The sequence below is a fragment of the Procambarus clarkii genome, chromosome 25, assembly GCF_040958095.1.
Source record: "Procambarus clarkii isolate CNS0578487 chromosome 25, FALCON_Pclarkii_2.0, whole genome shotgun sequence".
In the NCBI taxonomy this organism is placed as follows: domain Eukaryota; kingdom Metazoa; phylum Arthropoda; class Malacostraca; order Decapoda; family Cambaridae; genus Procambarus; species Procambarus clarkii.
Window position 1 is genome coordinate 5,555,434 of NC_091174.1, and position 17,959 is coordinate 5,573,392.

Below are 17,959 nucleotides of genomic sequence, written 5' to 3' on the forward strand. Positions count from 1 at the left end.
ATCTAGTTTCTTTAGGCAAGTCGTTCACATATATATCAGGAACAGAAGGAGGACACAGTAGTAATCCTTCCGGGACCACATGCTCGTCAGCTCTTTCCGTTCTCACTCAACACTTCTTATGACTGCTCTGTTTTCAGCCCATCAGGTAGCTATGTAATCAGTAACGTACATTTTTTATAATATCTTGTTTTTTTGAGATAGTGTAGAAAGTCTCCTGGCAGTCGAGAGAGCAGTTCATCCATTCTCGCCGTTTCTGTCCGATTTTGGACACACTGAAATAATTTTATTAGATTTGTAAATACTATTTTCCTCACTCATAACCCGTGTTTTACCTCTGTTATGACTTCTGGTTCCTCCAGATGTTCCACAGCTCTGGTCGATTATTCATACTTGAAGGGATGTCTTCCCTAGACGCTGGTCTGTAATTTAATGCATATTGTATATCTTATTTCGTAGAAATTTACATTACGTTTGCCGTTTTCTTTGTATTTGGAAGATCTCCCGTCTCTAAAGTGTGGTTATATTCTCCTGTTATTGACTTGGACAATGTACTCACCTAGTTGTACTCACCTAGTGTGTGTGTGTGTGTGTGTGTATTCACCTAGTTGTTCTTGCGGGGGTTGAGCTCTGCTCTTTCGGCCCGCCTCTCTACTATCAATCAATCGTTACTAACTACTAATTTTTACACACACACACACACACACAGGAAGCAGCTCCGTAACAGCTGTTTAACTCCCAGGTACCTATTTACTGCTAGGTAACAGGGGCATCAGGGGTGAAAAACTTTTGCCCATTTGTTTCTGCCTGGTCCGGGAATCGAACCCGGATCACAGAATTTCGAGTTCGGCGCGCTGTCCACTCAGCTACCAGACCCTGTAAACCCAAGTGTGTGTGTGTGTGTGTACTTAAATGTGCTTGTGCTTGCAGCGTCTAGCATTAGCTTTCTTAACCTTACCTTTCCAACCCCTGGTTAATATACTGACTTTCTTATCGTGCTCCCTTTCATAGTTGCTTACTGAGCTCACCTCGACACACTCTTCTTGTAGCTCTTTCCACTCACTCGCAACACTTACATTAATGAAGCGTTTCCTGGCATCCCTCCACCTCATCTCTGTCCACATCTTCCACACGTGTCCCTTAGTCCTTCCCTTTATCACTGAACATTGCCTTTTTATGCACTTCAATTTTCTTTAATAGTTATTAGTTTTCAAGTCTTCCTTGTTTCTTCCTTCAATGTGATGAGGTTATGTTCGTTGAGGCTCTCAATTTTGGGACCAGTTTTGTTGCATATTTCTGAACTTTCACGTGATTATAGTTTGTGCCTTTTTAGGTTCGGGGGGACGGGCTCTCCCCCTCAAACACAAACCTTATGTTTGGATCCCCACGAGAATGTTGAAGGCATCGCACCCCCAGGGTGGGGAGGAAAGAACTTAGGGGATGAGAGTTCGCGAAGACTGATTTTTAGGTAGTGTGAACTGGGACCTGAACTTGGACGGGTGTATGGAACCTTTGGGGCCATTGTAGAGGAAGGAGACTTACATTTGGTGACTCCTGTGGATTGTATCACATTCATATATTGAGTGAGGACGTGTTCCTGTGTTCTAACATCATAATCATTGCCCGTTCTATTTGCCTTGTTAGGGGAAGAGATAGCGTAGGATATCACGGCAAAATACATTTAACTGTAAGCCTTAATCTTTTGTGTATCAATTCACTCCTGTTCATCATAGTAAGAGGCTGCTAGGTTTAAGTATTCTTGGGACACCTCTCTCAGTATATTGCCGATACCAGTCAAATGTTAAATTATCTCTCAAGATATTAAAGAGTAATTATCAAATTGTCGAATTATAAAATGGAGGAGACAATTATTTTAATGTCAGTGAACAAAGAGGGCTCAGCACTCAGTCTATTGTACCAGTGATGTGTTGGGGCCAGTTGCACTAAGCCGCTGTTCCAGTAACGTGCCCCACAACCTATGGTAATTAACATCAACCCAGCAGTGACAGGCACCCTTTGCAGCCAAAGTAATTACCAAAAGTACTTAAGTTTATTAAGGGGTGAAGGGGGTAGCAGCGTACAATTTAAGTAATTGTAAAATGTAACTGATAGCATTTTCGACATCATTATTAATTTGTTATAGCCGGGGAGGACTGACCAGGTGCCGATCCTTAACTATACACCTCTGTTCACCCAGCAGTGTTTGGGGTACCTGGTTGTTAAACGATTGGCGGGTTATATTCCAGGGAAAAATAGTGCGTATAATGCTTACCATGAACTATGGGATGGTAAAGCTCTCGGCCCGCTAACAGAGCTTAGTCAGCAGTCAGAGGAGTCACACACAAGAGTGTGAGTGTGTATGTATGTGTGTGTGTGTGTGTGTGTGTGTGTGTGTGTGTGTGTGTGTGTGTGTGTGTGTGTGTGTGTGTGTGTGTGTGTATGTGTGTATGTGTAACCCATTAATCTAAGGTTAAACCCATTAATCTAAGGGGCTACCACTGTAAACCACAAGGAAAAAAATTCATCCCTATTTTTTTTTAGTACAAGAATATTTCGTTTCTAAAGTCTTCTATTCTGGAATATTGCTCTGAAATATTTCCGGATTTATTCCTTTACATTTCGTTCGCTGCCCAGTGCCGGCAGGGAAGACATTCCTCCGCCTCGAACAAACCTGAAGAGTTTATTTTGAAGAGTTTTATTCATATATATTTTTTAACTTTGAGAAGACTGCGTAAGGACGTTTCTTGGTATATTGTTATACGACAAAATTAAAATGAATACGAGATTAGGAAATGTGAACGTTAATTTTAGCGAACATTGGACTAGGATTATTGTAGTGACTTGCGTAAGGTTGAGGGCAGTTGGTACCGAGAAAGGGGAGAGAAGAGAGAGAGAGAGAGAGAGAGAGAGAGAGAGAGAGAGAGAGAGAGAGAGAGAGAGAGAGAGAGAGAGAGAAGAGAAGAGGAGAGAGAATGAGAGAGAGGGAAAGAGAGGAGGGGAGAGAGAGAGAGAGAGAAGAGAAGAGGAGAGAGAATGAGAGAGAGGGAAAGAGAGGAGGGGAGAGAGAGAGAGAGAGAGAGAGAGAGAGAGAGAGAGAGAGAGAGAGAGAGAGAGAGAGAGAGAGAGAGAGAGAGAGAGAGAGAGGGGGGAAAGAGGAGGGGAAAAGAGAGAAGAGGAGAGGAGAGATGGAGAGAAAAGAGATGAGAGAGGGGAAGGGGGAGGGATGAGAGAGTGAGCGAGTGTGTAAGGGAGTTGAAAACCTGGACAGAGATGGGGAAGGGAAGTAGAGACTGTTGTTGAAGATGGGAAGAGGGTTGTTGTGAGGGGACAATGGGAGTAAATTTGGGGAAAGGGGTAGCGAAAAGGGGAAGACAATTAGGGGGTAGATGGTTGAGGGGGGACATGCGAGAGAGGGGAACGTAACAGAGTGGGAATTAGGGCAATCCTCGTGGATAGAGGAAGCGAGGGGAGGAGCGTGATATGGACAAGCAATCACAGAACTCCTTCCCTGAGCTTAACATATGCACGTGCTTACAGTTAGCGCGAGTGGACTAAGCTCCCTGGAAGCCGTCAGATAAGTAGTTATTCGAGCCGATGAACTTCATAACAGGGAGACAGAGTTACAACTCATTGTAATACAATGAGCTTGAACCATTCACAGCTTCAAGAGCAAGTATGACGAATTACTACAACATCAGAAGATATAAATGCACCGGATACATTAAATGTATAGCGGGGCTCTAGAGAATGAATCTCGCTCGTCTCTGACTCAACTAGGTAAGTACACCCACAAAAGCTCACATACGTACACAAAAGCGAATTCAAATAGTTGATATAAATACCTTCACTGCCAGAGAACATTTAGGCGAGTTCATTTAGGTTAGTACGCTTCACAAGACACAAACGCGATGTCAGTTATATCGCGGAGGACCACTAATGAAGTCCAGAGTTCCACGGTATCTTCTATCAATTAAAAATAAGTCCTCCTATTGCCAAGGAAATTAAGCCGAGATTAATACTGCCGTCTGAACAAATAGCGGGGCAGCGTTGTCAATATATGATAAATGTGCATTTTAGAATTCAAGAATTAACATTTGAACACGAGTAAAACATATGCTGAGCTTATATGCCGAGCTGAACACTAAGGCTTCTCGAAATCGGCTTAGAGAGCCGTAGCGGCCACAATAATAATCATAAATTATAATTACTTAAAATATATACGTAAGAGTATTATACAGGGTACTGTATAATACCCTGTATAATAATTATTAGAGAGTTTGTATACATTTAATAAGGCCACAAATACTCGGAGCATTTCGCCTGTCTTAACAAATGACCGCTAATGGTCTCATTCAGTTTAGTGAGCGTGTGAACTATGTTTAGGAGGTTGAAGTGGAGAGCAATTATCACAGATGTGTGTGTGTGTGTAGACTTGCCGGGGAACACAACTCATGAGTTGGCCAAAGAATAATTTGTCCAGTGTGGTAAGGCTTATAACGCTTGCGTTTTTCATTTGGACGTCATGGCTACAGTGGAAATTTAAGAACTTGTTGTAATCAGAAGCAGCAGTAGTAGTAATAGTTGTAGTAGCAGTAGTAGTGTGGGTAGTAGCGGTAGCAAATACTTACTCATTAGAGTAATGATTTCATCGTCTCGTTGCAAGATCGCCATCAAGGAGACAAGCTTGCTCCTCGGGGCAAAATTCAATATTCATATTACCATGTCTACACACAAAGGCTTCATATTCGTTGACACGGAGCGTCTTAACTGGCACTTCAACTTCCCCGCATCCAGCCAAGTCAGACTGGAAGCGGTGCATCACTTGTCAAGTGTGCAAGTGCCACATCCTTCACAGACAGAAACTTGTACAGAGAGCGTTCGTGCGCTTCACCGGCTCCAATACAGAACGCTTAGGAAGAGTGATGGGATACGAGCTGCTCGAACTTGTGTCTGTGCGTTCTCTATGGCAGGCGACATTCACGATATATCTCGACACCCTGACTGACTTCCTCTTAGTTCCTCGTCCCGGACCACACCACTGTGCCAGGACACGGCTGTGTTCTCAACGCAGCCCTCTTGTCGCCACGAAATTCAAGACTGTTGTCAACTTCACCGTGTGAAAGATGAGAAAGGTTTTCTCAATCCCCATTCGCCAGACCCATGAACTGAACAACGCCCTCGTGCCTTACTGACAACCCCAGTTGAATGGTTGCTGGAACCGAGTTTGGCAGACACAGGGTACAACAAAACTAGGAACTTTAACTTTGAATCAAACTGACCACAACACTGGCATGGCCAACTTTTCATCCATGTGTCGACACCACTTCCAGTCTTACACACACACACACACACACACACACACACACACACACACACATACACACACAAAGGCTATCTTCAGCGGCATATGTTAGATTGGCTAATATATGAACTGCCATTAGAAACTTATGTAAGGAATCGTTCAGGACCTCGTATACCACTTATGTCAGACCAATCTTGGAATATGCAGCTCCAGCCTGGAGTCCATACCCAGTTAAACACAAGACAAAGAGAAGATTCAGAGGTATGCCACCAGACTAGTCCTAGAACAGAGAGGTATGAGCCACTACGAGGAAAGGCTAAGGGAGCTAAACCTCACGTCTCTGGAAAACTGAAGAGTAGGGTGAGACATGATAACCACCTACAAAATTCTCAGGGGAACTGACAGGGTGTACAAAGAAACTCCTTAGAACGGGTGGAACACAAGCTAGGGGACACAGGTGGATATTTTGTACCCAAAAGACCCACAGAGACAAGAGAAATATTTTTTTAGTATCAATAGTTAACAAACAGAATGCATTAGGCAGTGATGTGGAGGAGGCTGACTCCATACACAGCATCAAATGTAGATATGATAGAGCCCAGAGAGCTAAAAAAACTGTACACCAGTTGATTAACAGTTGAGAGGCGGGACCAAAGAGCCAAAGCTCAACCCAGGCAAGTACAACTAAGTGAGTACACACATTACCTCCATCGTTGTCTCCACATCCCTCAGTAATTTCCACAACTCTTACAACCGCTACTTCACCCAATCTACCATCTCAAACACGCCAACACCTCCAACTCCTCTCCAACCCGCACATGCGCCCTCTGCCCCTACACCTACACCCTGCTTCCAGCCTCTGGTGTAACCACACAAGAGACCAGGCCAAGCTCCAACACATAACCATCATTCAGGCGTTAATTGTTCTCTGGGGATCATTGCTTATCACAGAGCTGGGTAATCTGAGATCGGTAACCACTCCTCCCCTTCCAGGGAGGCGGTTTTTTAGCCAGGTCATAAATATAGGAACAGAAGGTTAATGAATAAATTGATAATTGAATTACATGAAAATTAGTAGAGTAAATAATAATATTAAACACTCAAATATGTTTTTGTTAAATAACTGTAAATTAAAACCTATTTTAAATTCAAAACTGGCGAGGAAATGTATTTACTTTTTAACAAATTAATTACAATAATTTTGATGTAATTAGTTAGTTTCCATATTTTGTATTTTAAAACTATATTTGCATTTCAATATGCAATGCTGTGTTTGTGAATGTATTTGTGCGTGAATGTACTCACCCAATTGTACTCCACTGTGCTCCCTTAATTGTACTTGCGGGGGTTGAGCTTCGGCTCTTTGGTCCCGCCTCTCAACCCTTAATCAACTGGAGTATAGGTTCCTGTGCTTACTGGGGTTTATATCTACATTTGAAACTGTATGGAGTCAGTCTCCACAACATCACTGCTTAATGCATTTTATTTGTTAACTACTCTGGCACTGTAAAAAGTTTCTTTCTAATGTCTCTGTGGTTCATCTGGGTACTCAGTTTCCACCCTTGTCTCCTAGTGCGAGTACCTCCCATGTTAATCAGTTTGATTTTGTCTACTCTATCGGTTCCCTTGATAATTTTGTATGTTGTAATCATGTCTTCCTTAACTCTGTCTTCCAGTGACGCGAGATTTAATTTACATAGCCTTTCTTCGCATCTCTTGCCTAGTAGTCTGGTGGCATACCTTTGCGCCTTCAACTTTGTTGTGTTTGTGCATGTGATGTTGTGCATGTTTGTGTGTATTTGTACGCATGTTTTACATATGTATTTGTGTATGTATGTATTTGTGCATGTGTACGCGTGTGTAATCACCGTCCTGCTGTGTTCAACTATGTGTACTTATGATATATAAAAGACACTGCTCTTGGAATTCGTCTTTGACTGTATTACTTCCAAAGTTCCCAGGTTATAATATAACAACTCTCCATATTTTTTGTATTTATACGTGTGGGTACACAAGCAGATGACGTCTGACCCCCCCCCCTCCTGTTAGCAGAGAGCTCTTAAGTCCATGTACTGAAGTGCACTCCACTACTGGCAGAAAATGGCATAAGCCCCATTTGAGTCCGTTAGTTATCCTTGTCCCCTCGCTCGTGTTCCGCACACACCACTGAGTATGTACTTTTTATCTTGTGAACATGTCTGCAAACTATTTCTGTCAAACATGATTTTGTAGTCCGTCTGTATTACAGATGCCATGTACTACAACAACAGGACCCTTGAACAAGGCGTGGGAAGAGACAGAGTGAAAGACGATAATAAATCTTAGAGAAGAAGAAACAGGGGGAAACGAGCGAACCCATGTTGCAAAAAGCAACAAGAGAAGGGAGGTAAGGGGTAACGAGGGTGGGGTTAGGGGGATAACGAGGGGTGAGGGTAGGGGGTAACGAGGGTTAGGGGTAGGGGGTGTGGAGTGGTAGGAGGGGGGCTGTTAGTGGGAGGAAATGGAGGTGGAAAAGATTAGGTGGGGGGGGGGGGGGGAGGGGATTTTGAGTGGGGTGTTGAGAGTGGGGAAGAGAGTGGTGACGGCTCTTGATGGGTGGGTGGGAAGGGGTTGTGTTGTTAACAAGGGGTTGATAAACACTGAAAACCCGAAGCGCAGGATACGAGGTGGAATAAGAGAATTAGGAAAAGACAAGAGAAGGGAGTGGGAACAGGGGGAGAGCGTTAAGCCATTACGACTATATAGCACTGTGAAGGGGTCAGGATAAGGATTTGGGATGGGACGCGGGGGGGAGGGGATAGGACAAGAGAAGCGGAACATAAGGCAAAGATAGAATATAAGACGAGAAAAAGAAGAACATGAAACAGATATTTTCACTCGTCTCACACACTCGATCATCGTTAGAACCGTGGGAAAAAATATATAATTTGTCGTTAACACATTGCCTCAAAGTATTACATTTTTCCGACAAAACTTAAATTTTAAGCTTCCGGACGAAACGGCCATTATTATTTTTTTTCACGATTTTTTACCAACTTTTCTTGTGCGTTAAATTCCCCGGAAAAGTTTATGAAAATTTCTTGTTTTCTCAAGTTTATTTAATATTTTACTTTAGCTGTAGACGTCTCGCCCACAGTCAGTGTTTTGTTTGACGCGTGCGCAGCCGGATACCTGTGCCGCGCATGTGTAACCGGCCACCTGTGCGCAGCTGGCCACCCACACGACGCAGGCGCAGTCGCCAAACTTACGTGTTGGCAAGAACATCTCGTCAACATTGTACTAAAATGGACTTAACCTGCCAGAAAATAATTTTCAAACAGGTTAAAAAGAATACGATAATTTTCTTACTAGGAAGACCAAAGACCTACATGAATTTAATCTAGGACAGAGTAATAAATTATTGGATTAAAAAGTCTCAATTGCTCTGGAAGTAGCAGCTATATCAAAAGTTCTATATACAAGGAATGATACAAGGAAATCTTTCTTCAGTATCGACTCCTTACTCGGCGTGTAACAGAGCCACGAAGAGCAACTATGAGAGGTCCACCTCACGATGCAACACTTATGGACGACCATTTAAGTCAACAATAATGGCTGTAAAGACAGCTGTCATTTACAGCACTCTGGCGGAACCCTTTAGAAGTCGAAGTAACAACATTTGTTTTCCTTGAGATGCAATGCTTATGAATCAAAATCAAAATGTAAAGAATCGCTTACCATAACTGCAGGCGATGAGTCACAATAACGTGGCTGACGATTGTGAGAATTCTCACAATCGACTTGAGAATGGTCCAGGACGGACCGAAACGTCGTCATCCTGTCACCTTCTAGTGTGTGGTCTGGTCAACTTATCGTTGAACGTTGGTGCATTCACCAACGTTCACCCACTACAAGACTAACGGGCAAACTGATGGACTGTGTTCCTGGAATCGTAGCAGAGAATGTCCGCCCTAAACCGCCCGTCCTCAAGTTATGGTCGTTCAAGCTGTGGCCGAACCCAGCTGTGACGTGTTCGTCAGTTTGAACGAATAATTACGCCAAGGATAGGTTAGGTTAAATGTTTTGCTTCTCTTAGCAACTAATTGAACTTGAACTTGAATTATACTTATAGTACGTGGGTAAAGTGAGCTGGGCTCGAACAGATGGGGTCCGCATTCATCAATTCAAAATAGCTTTTTCTTATGAATAAACTAATATTACAATATTTTAGAATTTTATTGATCATTAGGCGTGAGTTAGGTAAGGTGTTTAGATTCTGTTGGAAATTATTGGTATTCAATATGTTGTTGTTATTTTAGATTCAGCTACTCGGAACACAAAGTTCCGAGTGTTAAAATTTATGAATGCGTCTGTGGGGTCGACCGCTGGATGTAATGGACTTGAGTCGAGGATGGGTTGTGGGCTGAGGACGGGTTGGGTATTTAATACTTGGGTGAAGCATTTATAGATTTGAATTCGAACATGGGAAGAGAATGATCGAAGCAATATTCGAGAAAAGTTCGAACATCATCAGTTGTGAGTTGTGCGTATTTCATTCGTTAACAAGTGGTTTAGCAGCAGGATTAACGAACATTTGGCCTCTCTTGAATTTTTTAATAAGGACGGGCTGTTTACCTAAGGGTCTGCGTTTAAGGCTTTCCGGAGAATTCATTGGGCTTTTATTCCCATTAGTCCATATTGAAACTGGAAATCTTTTCAAGCTGACTCCGAACTTTGGTGGTTTTTGTAACTCTTGCGGGGTACACGACCAAGGCAGCCGCTGCTTGCGTCACGCTGCTTCACAAGGGTGCTACCAATTGCGTCATGCTGCTTCACAAGAATGCTACCAATTGCGTCATGTTGCTTCACAAGAGTGCTACGAATTGTGTCATGCTGCTTCACAAGAATGCTACCAATTGCGTCATGTTGCTTCACAAGGGTGCTACCAATTGCGTCATGCTGCTTCACAAGGGTGCTACCAATTGCGTCATGCTGCTTCACAAGGGTGCTACCAATTGCGCCATGCTGCTTCACAAGGGCGCTACAATTGCGTCATGCTGCTTCACAAGGGTGCTACCAATTGTGTCATGCTGCTTCACAAGGGTCCTACCAGTTGCGTCATGCTGCTTCACAAGAGCGCTTCCAATTGCGTCATGCTGCTTCACAAGAGTGCTACCAATTGCATCATGCTGCTTCACAAGGGCGCTACGAATTGCATCATGCTGCTTCACAAGGGCGCTACCAATTGCATCATGCTGCTTCACAAGGGCGCTACCAATTGCATCATGCTGCTTCACAAGGGCGCTACCAATTGCGTCATGCTGCTTCGCAGGTCCTACAACCTGCGTTAAACTTCAATTTGTAATTTGCTTTTATAATAAACAGCGATATAATACTTTGCCTTACCGTAACCTGCGATATAATAAAAAAATATTTGATATACCCCCCTAAAAAAAATCCTTTATTGAATAGTGGAAAATGTGAAATTCAGAGTTCTAAAGCTCTTCAGAGAGAATTGAAATTCTGAAACTCCTTTACTTCGCTGAACACCGCGGCTGCGGCAATAGCAGAGGCGCTGATGTCCTGGAATATATTTTTACCAAGAGAGGAAAGGAGCAGAAAACAGGAAAATCAAAACAAAAAGGATCTTGCCTCCACAATCTCCGGAACTCCCTGGACCAATCAGCTAATGATGGGGGATCCCACAAGCGCTCCTAACCCTCCTTTCCTTCTGTCTTGTCTATCTGTCTGTCTATATGTATTTTGTTTTTTTCTGTCTGTTTTCAAGTGTCCTTTTCTCTCCGTTAATGGCGTTCTCTCTCTCCCTGTTCATCTGTTTATCAGTCTGTGTCTGGCTGCCTGTCTCTCTTTGACCATATAATTAGACCAGCGTGAAAAGTCAGCAGACCACCAAACCAGTAAGACACCACCAAACCAGTAAGAGAGATTACCAGACCAGTAAGAGACCACCAAACCAGTAAGAGAGATTACCAGACCAGTAAGAGACCACCAAACCAGTAAGAGAGATTACCAGACCAGTAAGAGACCACCAAAGCAGTAAGAGACGACCAGACCAGCAAATAAGACCCAACAGACTAGTCCAGAAGGGGGGAGGAGCTTACCCATTAGAGACGAGCTTACGAGGCTTATTTTTTTAACGGATTATGCTGGGTCGATGCCAACATTAAATGTATCACACGACATGGCGTTGTATTATGCATCGCAGTGTGTTGTATTATACATCGCATTATCTGTGAAGGTGTTGTGTTGTATTGCCTGGTCGTTTCACGTCGCATTTTTCTGGTATCGAGTCATATATGAAATTGCGTCGTTTCACCCGAAGTCATGTCGTCCGTTGTGCTCTATTGACGCCATTTATGTATTGGCAGGCAGAACATATAATGATGTGCTGTTACATGGTGTGACATATTATGATGTGCTGTGGCGTAGTATGATGTTATGTGACGTGGTGTGGTGTTACGTGGTGGGGTGGGATGTGATGCTATATAATGATAATGACCATGACGACGATAATTATAATGATGATAATGGTGTTCTTATTATCTTGTATAGATAAGATAAAGTCTCTGCCTTTTTATATGTGTTTGAATCAGTTATTTAGACTCAACTACGTGTGGACCATCAGACCTTGCGAGGCTGGTTCTCTAACTGGGCTGTTGATGTGAATTACGAGACCAGGCTCAAAGTTTAGTGATTAACTTGAAGCCAAACAATTTTGGCAGAAAAAGGGAGAGAGAGAGAGAGAGAGAGAGAGAGAGAGAGAGAGAGAGAGAGAGAGAGAGAGAGAGAGAGAGAGAGAGAGAGAGAGAGAGAGAGAGAGAGAGAGAGAGAGAGAGAGAGAGAGAGAATGTCATGAGGGGTCATGAACTGGAAGAATTGGGAGATCTATAATTAGCATTACGAGCGTCATAAAGAGGAAAGGTTAGTTAAGTTAGAAATTGCTTATGTTTTGGAGTGACATTAAGACTTTCCACGAACTGACAATCATATAGACAGACAGACAGACAGACAGACAGACAGACAGACAGACAGACAGACAGACAGACAGACAGACAGACAGACAGACAATAATAAAAGAAGACACACACGCAACTGTGACATTTGCGTGTGGTCAAGTTTGGCTTTGCATAATAAAAAGTAAATATTACCTAAATGACGCAATAACACGCAAGCTACACCCACCAAAATATAATCAGGTCTCGTCTTGTTTCATAGTAGTCATCGTCTCAAATTGAATTGGATTTCCTTACCGGCTCTCAAAGGAACAAATGTAATGATATAAGGCTTTTGTTACACAGACACACACACACACACACACACACATACACACACACACGGGGCCCGGAAAACAGGTAAAATATGTGGATTCTTAAAGCAGATTGCACCTTGGACTGACAGCACCAAAGAAATCTTGGCTATTTATCTTTTCAATTGTTTCTCACTGTGTGAAATTAACTGGCGCTGATTTATTGGTTAAGCTCGTGTTGCCTTGCTGTTTACACAGCTTACGAACACGTCGAAGTGCTGTTGTGACGTGCAGCTTTGCTGTTTACATGACTTACGAACACGTCCAAGTGCTGGTGTGACGTGCAGCCTCGCTGTTTTCACAACTTACGAACACGTCGAAGTGTTCCTGTGACGTGCAACCTCGCTGTTTACACAACTTACGAACACGTCGAAGTGATCCTGTGACGTGCAGCCTTGCTGTTTACACAGCTTACGAACACGTCGAAGTGCTGCTGTGACGTGCAGCCTTGCTGTTTACACAGCTTACGAACACGTCGAAGTGCTGCTGTGACGTGCAGCCGTGCTGTTTACACAGCTTACGAACACGTCGAAGTGTTCCTGTGATGTGCAGCCTTGCTGTTCGCACTTCCGAACACGTCGAGGTGCTGGGGGAGGGGGGGGGGGGGGAGTTTTTTTACCATGCTTATGTTGCGTGGCTGGAAACCCTATCGATTTTAGATGAGATCTGACGGAGGTCTGTGTCAAGGTTTGGCCAAAATTGATAACTGACTCACTTTTCTATAACATTACCGCGATACTCAATATTGATCGGGGTTAGGAGTCTTGCATCGTCTTAAGGTCAACACTACCTTGATATTGTACATTTCTGAAGTCATTAGGGAAGGTGAGCTGGTTAATACGACTGTGCTCGTAATTGATGATCAAAGGCTTTCTAATTAAGGAAGTTTACCTCTCTAACTTCCTCACCAAGTTCGTCTGAAAACTTCTTGGTGTGTTGCAGATGAAGAGATGGCAGAGAGGCTGGTAGTAGTTGTGATGGAAGAAGCGGTGGTGGTTGAAAGGGATGGTAGTGCTGGTAATGGTAGTGGAGGAACGAGTGATAGTGGTGGTAGTGGTAGTGATAGGAGTGGCGGTAGTGGAGGGGTAGAGTGGTAGCGGTGGTGAGGTTAGGTTAGGTTAGGTTAGGCTAGGTTAGGTTAGGTTAGAACAACTATTGTGTCAAGAATTTAAGAGATGACAAACATTTTGTCACTAGTGAGAGTGAGGCAGATGGAAGGAGCAGTACGATCACCACCATAACACACCTCCACTTCACTATCACTTAATAAGTGATAGTGATAATGGTTATGGTGTAACATGGTAGTATAGCTATTATTAGTAATAGTAGAGATAATAGCAGCGGTATTAGTAATAATAGTCCAAAAGAACAATATCAATAGAAGCCACAGTAATAGCAGCGTGACAGTATTAGTAGCGCTATTAATTACATCAACTAGCACTTAGCCGTAGAACGCAAAGCTCCGCCCGTAACCACTTGAAAACTCTCTCATAAACAAGGCGTAAAAAAAATCCTTGAATATTTGGCCCTGAAAAAACTCGCCATTCCTCTTGGTATAAAATGCGCAAAGTCTAAAATTGGTCCTGTACACCTGCGTGTTATGTAAATTTAAGCACACAGTTTCACTTGAGAATATATATATATATATATATATATATATATATATATATATATATATATATATATATATATATCTGTCGTGTCTCCCTTCCAACTACAATAATATAGTCATAACTGAGTACCAATGAGTACTCAGAGATATCTTGACAGACCTCCATCAAACTTCTTTTTGCCACAGGTCCTACACGGATGGTGGTCGTGGCTGAAGGAGGTGTGGCTGACCTCCCTTGTGACCTGACCTCTACGCTGGCTTCTGACCCCGCCCTCCTCGCCCTATGGTACAAGCAAGGGGTCACTAAACCCATCTACAGGTAGATCATGGCTCTAGTACAATGCAATATTGAGCAGTTCAGCTCCATGTAACGTAATAGTTTGCAAATGAATGAAATGCAATGCTATTCAATGGAATTAAATATGTAAAATGCAATTCATTGACAATTAATAGAATATGCACATTAAAACAATGCAACTGCAACACGATGCAATATATTTTCAATAGTATCCAGGGCGACTATAATAGCAGTTACATGTTGCACAATTTAATGCAATACAACCAAATAAACAAGAAAGATCTAGCATACATTGTAATTAAACAGACGAATGATAACAAAAAGCACCTGCTTTCTTCTTTTTTCTTACCGAAGTTAAAGTGATAGTAACTAATACCACCTAATATTAAGTAATAACACCTGGTAGTAATTAATACCACCTAATATTAAGTAATAACACCTGGTAGTAATTAATACCACCTAATATTAAGTAATAACACCTGGTAGTAATTAACACCTCCTAATATTAAGTAATAACACCTGGTAGTAATTAATACCACCTAATATTAAGTAATAACACCTGGTAGTAATTAATACCACCTAATATTAGGTAATAACACCTGGTAGTAATTAATACCACCTAATATTAAGTAATAACACCTGGTAGTAATTAATACCACCTAATATTAAGTAATAACACCTGGTAGTAATTAATACCACCTAATATTAAGTAATAACACCTGGTAGTAATTAATACCACCTAATATTAAGTAATAACACCTGGTAGTAATTAATACCACCTAATATTAAGTAATAACACCTGGTAGTAATTAATACCACCTAATATTAGGTAATAACACCTGGTAGTAATTAATACCACCTAATATTAAGTAATAACACCTGGTAGTAATTAATACCACCTAATATTAGGTAATAACACCTGGTAGTAATTAATACCACCTAATATTAAGTAATAACACCTGGTAATAATTAATACCACCTAATATTAAGTAATATGACCTGGTAGTAATTAATACCACCTAATATTAAGTAATATGACCTGGTAGTAATTAATACCACCTAATATTAAGTAATATGACCTGGTAGTAATTAATACCACCTAATATTAAGTAATATGACCTGGTAGTAATTAATACCACCTAATATTAAGTAATATGACCTGGTAGTAATTAATACCACCTAATATTAAGTAATATGACCTGGTAGTAATTAATACCACCTAATATTAAGTAATAACACCTGTGAAGAGCACAGTTGATGAGTACACAAACATACTCTTCATTTTACATATCATATTTTTGTTTTCTCTTGGAAAGAGTTCAGTTTCCCTCCTTAGAGGTTATGAAGACATTAAAGATATAATACCAATATTTACCTCGGCATGTCTTGGCATATCTTCCCCCGCGTCAGAGACTTACAGACAACTTGTACGGTGTTGGAAATTTGTATATTTTTGAGATTTGGTCATTACTTGTAATGAGTTTCGTCGTTACGTTCAGGCTCTTGAATTAATTGTACTGTAATTGCTATAGCATTTTGGGCAAGGAAGGAGGGTATTACATTCTCTCTGATTGCGTTGAACATTTCTGCTGTTGTGGCTGTACCTGTGTTTGTGTTTGTGTGAGTGTTTATTTATCAGCGTCTACGTGGAGCGCAGTCCTAGATGTGTGGCTCCTCTTGCATAGCTCATCAAGATTGTAACTTGCTTAGCTAAATAAATTGTGAGGTTCAGTCCCTGAGCCCATTATGTGCCTCTGTAACCCTTTCCACTACCGCCCACAAGATGGGTATGGAGTGCATAATAAGTGAACTAAGCTAACTAGCAGTCCTAGATAGTAAGTTTTCGGCGGGTCCTGTGTATTTGTAACTGGTGAGTTTAAGATCTCATGATGTTTGCGTAATTTTTTTTATCTTGTGTGTGTGTGTGTGTGTGTGTGTGTGTGTGTGTGTGTGTGTGTGTGTGTGTGTGTGTGTGTGTGTGTGTGTGTGTGTGTTTTCCTTCGTCTGTCTGTATGTTTTTTTTAATGTGTCTGTCTGTCGTCTGTATGTCTGCCTCTGTCTCTGCGACGGTCTCGAGTCATGGAGGTCGGCGTTCGTCCCCGACCATCCAAATAGTTGGCACCATTCCTTCCCCCCGTTCCATCTCATATCCATATCCTGACCCCTTCCAAGTGCTATATAGTCCTAATGGCTTGACCCTTTCTACTAATAGTACCCTTCCTTCTCTCTCTCTCTCTCTCTCTCTCTCTCTCTCTCTCTCTCTCTCTCTCTCTCTCTCTCTCTCTCTCTCTCTCTCTCTCTCTCTCTCTCTCTCTCTCTTTCTTATCTTCAATTTCAAACAGAGTAGGGAAATGTGTCACAGGAAGAGATTTTATGAAAGCAAACGCAGATTTTAACTTTTTTATCTCTCTCCCTTCCTTCCTTCCTTCCTTCCTTCCTTCCTTCCTTCCTTCCTTCCTTCCTTCCTTCCTTCCTTCCTTCCTTCCTTCCTTCCTTCCTTCCTTCCTTCCTTCCTTCCTTCCTAGGCCTCTCTTTCTCTCACGTCTCTTCTCCTCTTTATCTGCCACTTCTCCCTCCGCCAGTCCCACGTTCCTCATCCCTCGTTATCAAATCTTCGTGTACCGTACCAACCAAATCGGTGTATTTGATGGATGGGTGAAGCGTGGCCGATCCGGTCATGCACGAAGTCTTATTCTCACGACCACCACTCAGCCAGACAGTCAGTTCTCCACGCTCCTGTTCTCCAGTCAGTCGGACAGCCAGTTTTTCTCTCCTGTCCATTAGACAAACTATCAGTTCATTCTCCCCTTTCTTGTTCACTCACAATATCAGTTCTCCTCACCCCTAATTTCCAGTCTGTCAGATAGATGGTATTCCCCTCCTCCAGTCCACTAGTCAGTCAGATAGTCAGTTCGTCCTCTTGTTCACCAGTTCTTCAATCCCTGTCATATCCAGTTGCCTGTAATTTGGTCTCACTTTTTTACGACTATACGTAGCCAGATTCAATTTAAAAAAGTGTAAATTTTCTTAATAAAAAGAGTGTAAAAAGTATTTTTTTTAATGGAAAAAATTAAAAAAAAAAGTGTATTAAAGTTTTAACTTCTATAAAAAAGTGTGAAAAAATAGTGTAAAAAATGCTAAAATCTGAAAGTTATTCCTCTACAAAACTTCGTTAAGTGTAACATGATCATCACTCAAATCTTGTCTCTTTTTACCTTCAGCTACGACGTCAGGGAAGGTCCGGCTGCCCACTGGAGGAACTCACACTACCTGGGAGCGCGGGCTGTCTTCTACGCCCCCACGCACGCCCTCCACGCCCCCACGCACGCCCTCCACGCCTCCACGCACGCCTTCAATGCCCCTACGAACGCCTACGCCTCCTATCTCAGAATCCAGGGGGTGCTCGGTCGAGATCAAGGCTCATATACCTGCAAAGTTCACTTT

At 42.2% G+C, this 17,959-nt stretch overlaps 1 protein-coding gene across 1 annotated transcript in view; it reads left to right on the plus strand.

Annotated features, from left to right (window-relative positions):
• LOC123756379 (nephrin) overlaps nt 1-17,959 on the plus strand; it is a 49,908-nt gene that overhangs the window by 11,767 nt on the left and 20,182 nt on the right. Inside the window, exons 2-3 of the mRNA XM_045739485.2 lie at nt 14,404-14,536; nt 17,737-17,959. The exon at nt 17,737-17,959 is cut by the window's right edge and continues 46 nt beyond it. Of these exons, the coding sequence (XP_045595441.2) occupies nt 14,404-14,536; nt 17,737-17,959 (356 nt within the window). The remainder of the gene's footprint in view (nt 1-14,403; nt 14,537-17,736) is intronic.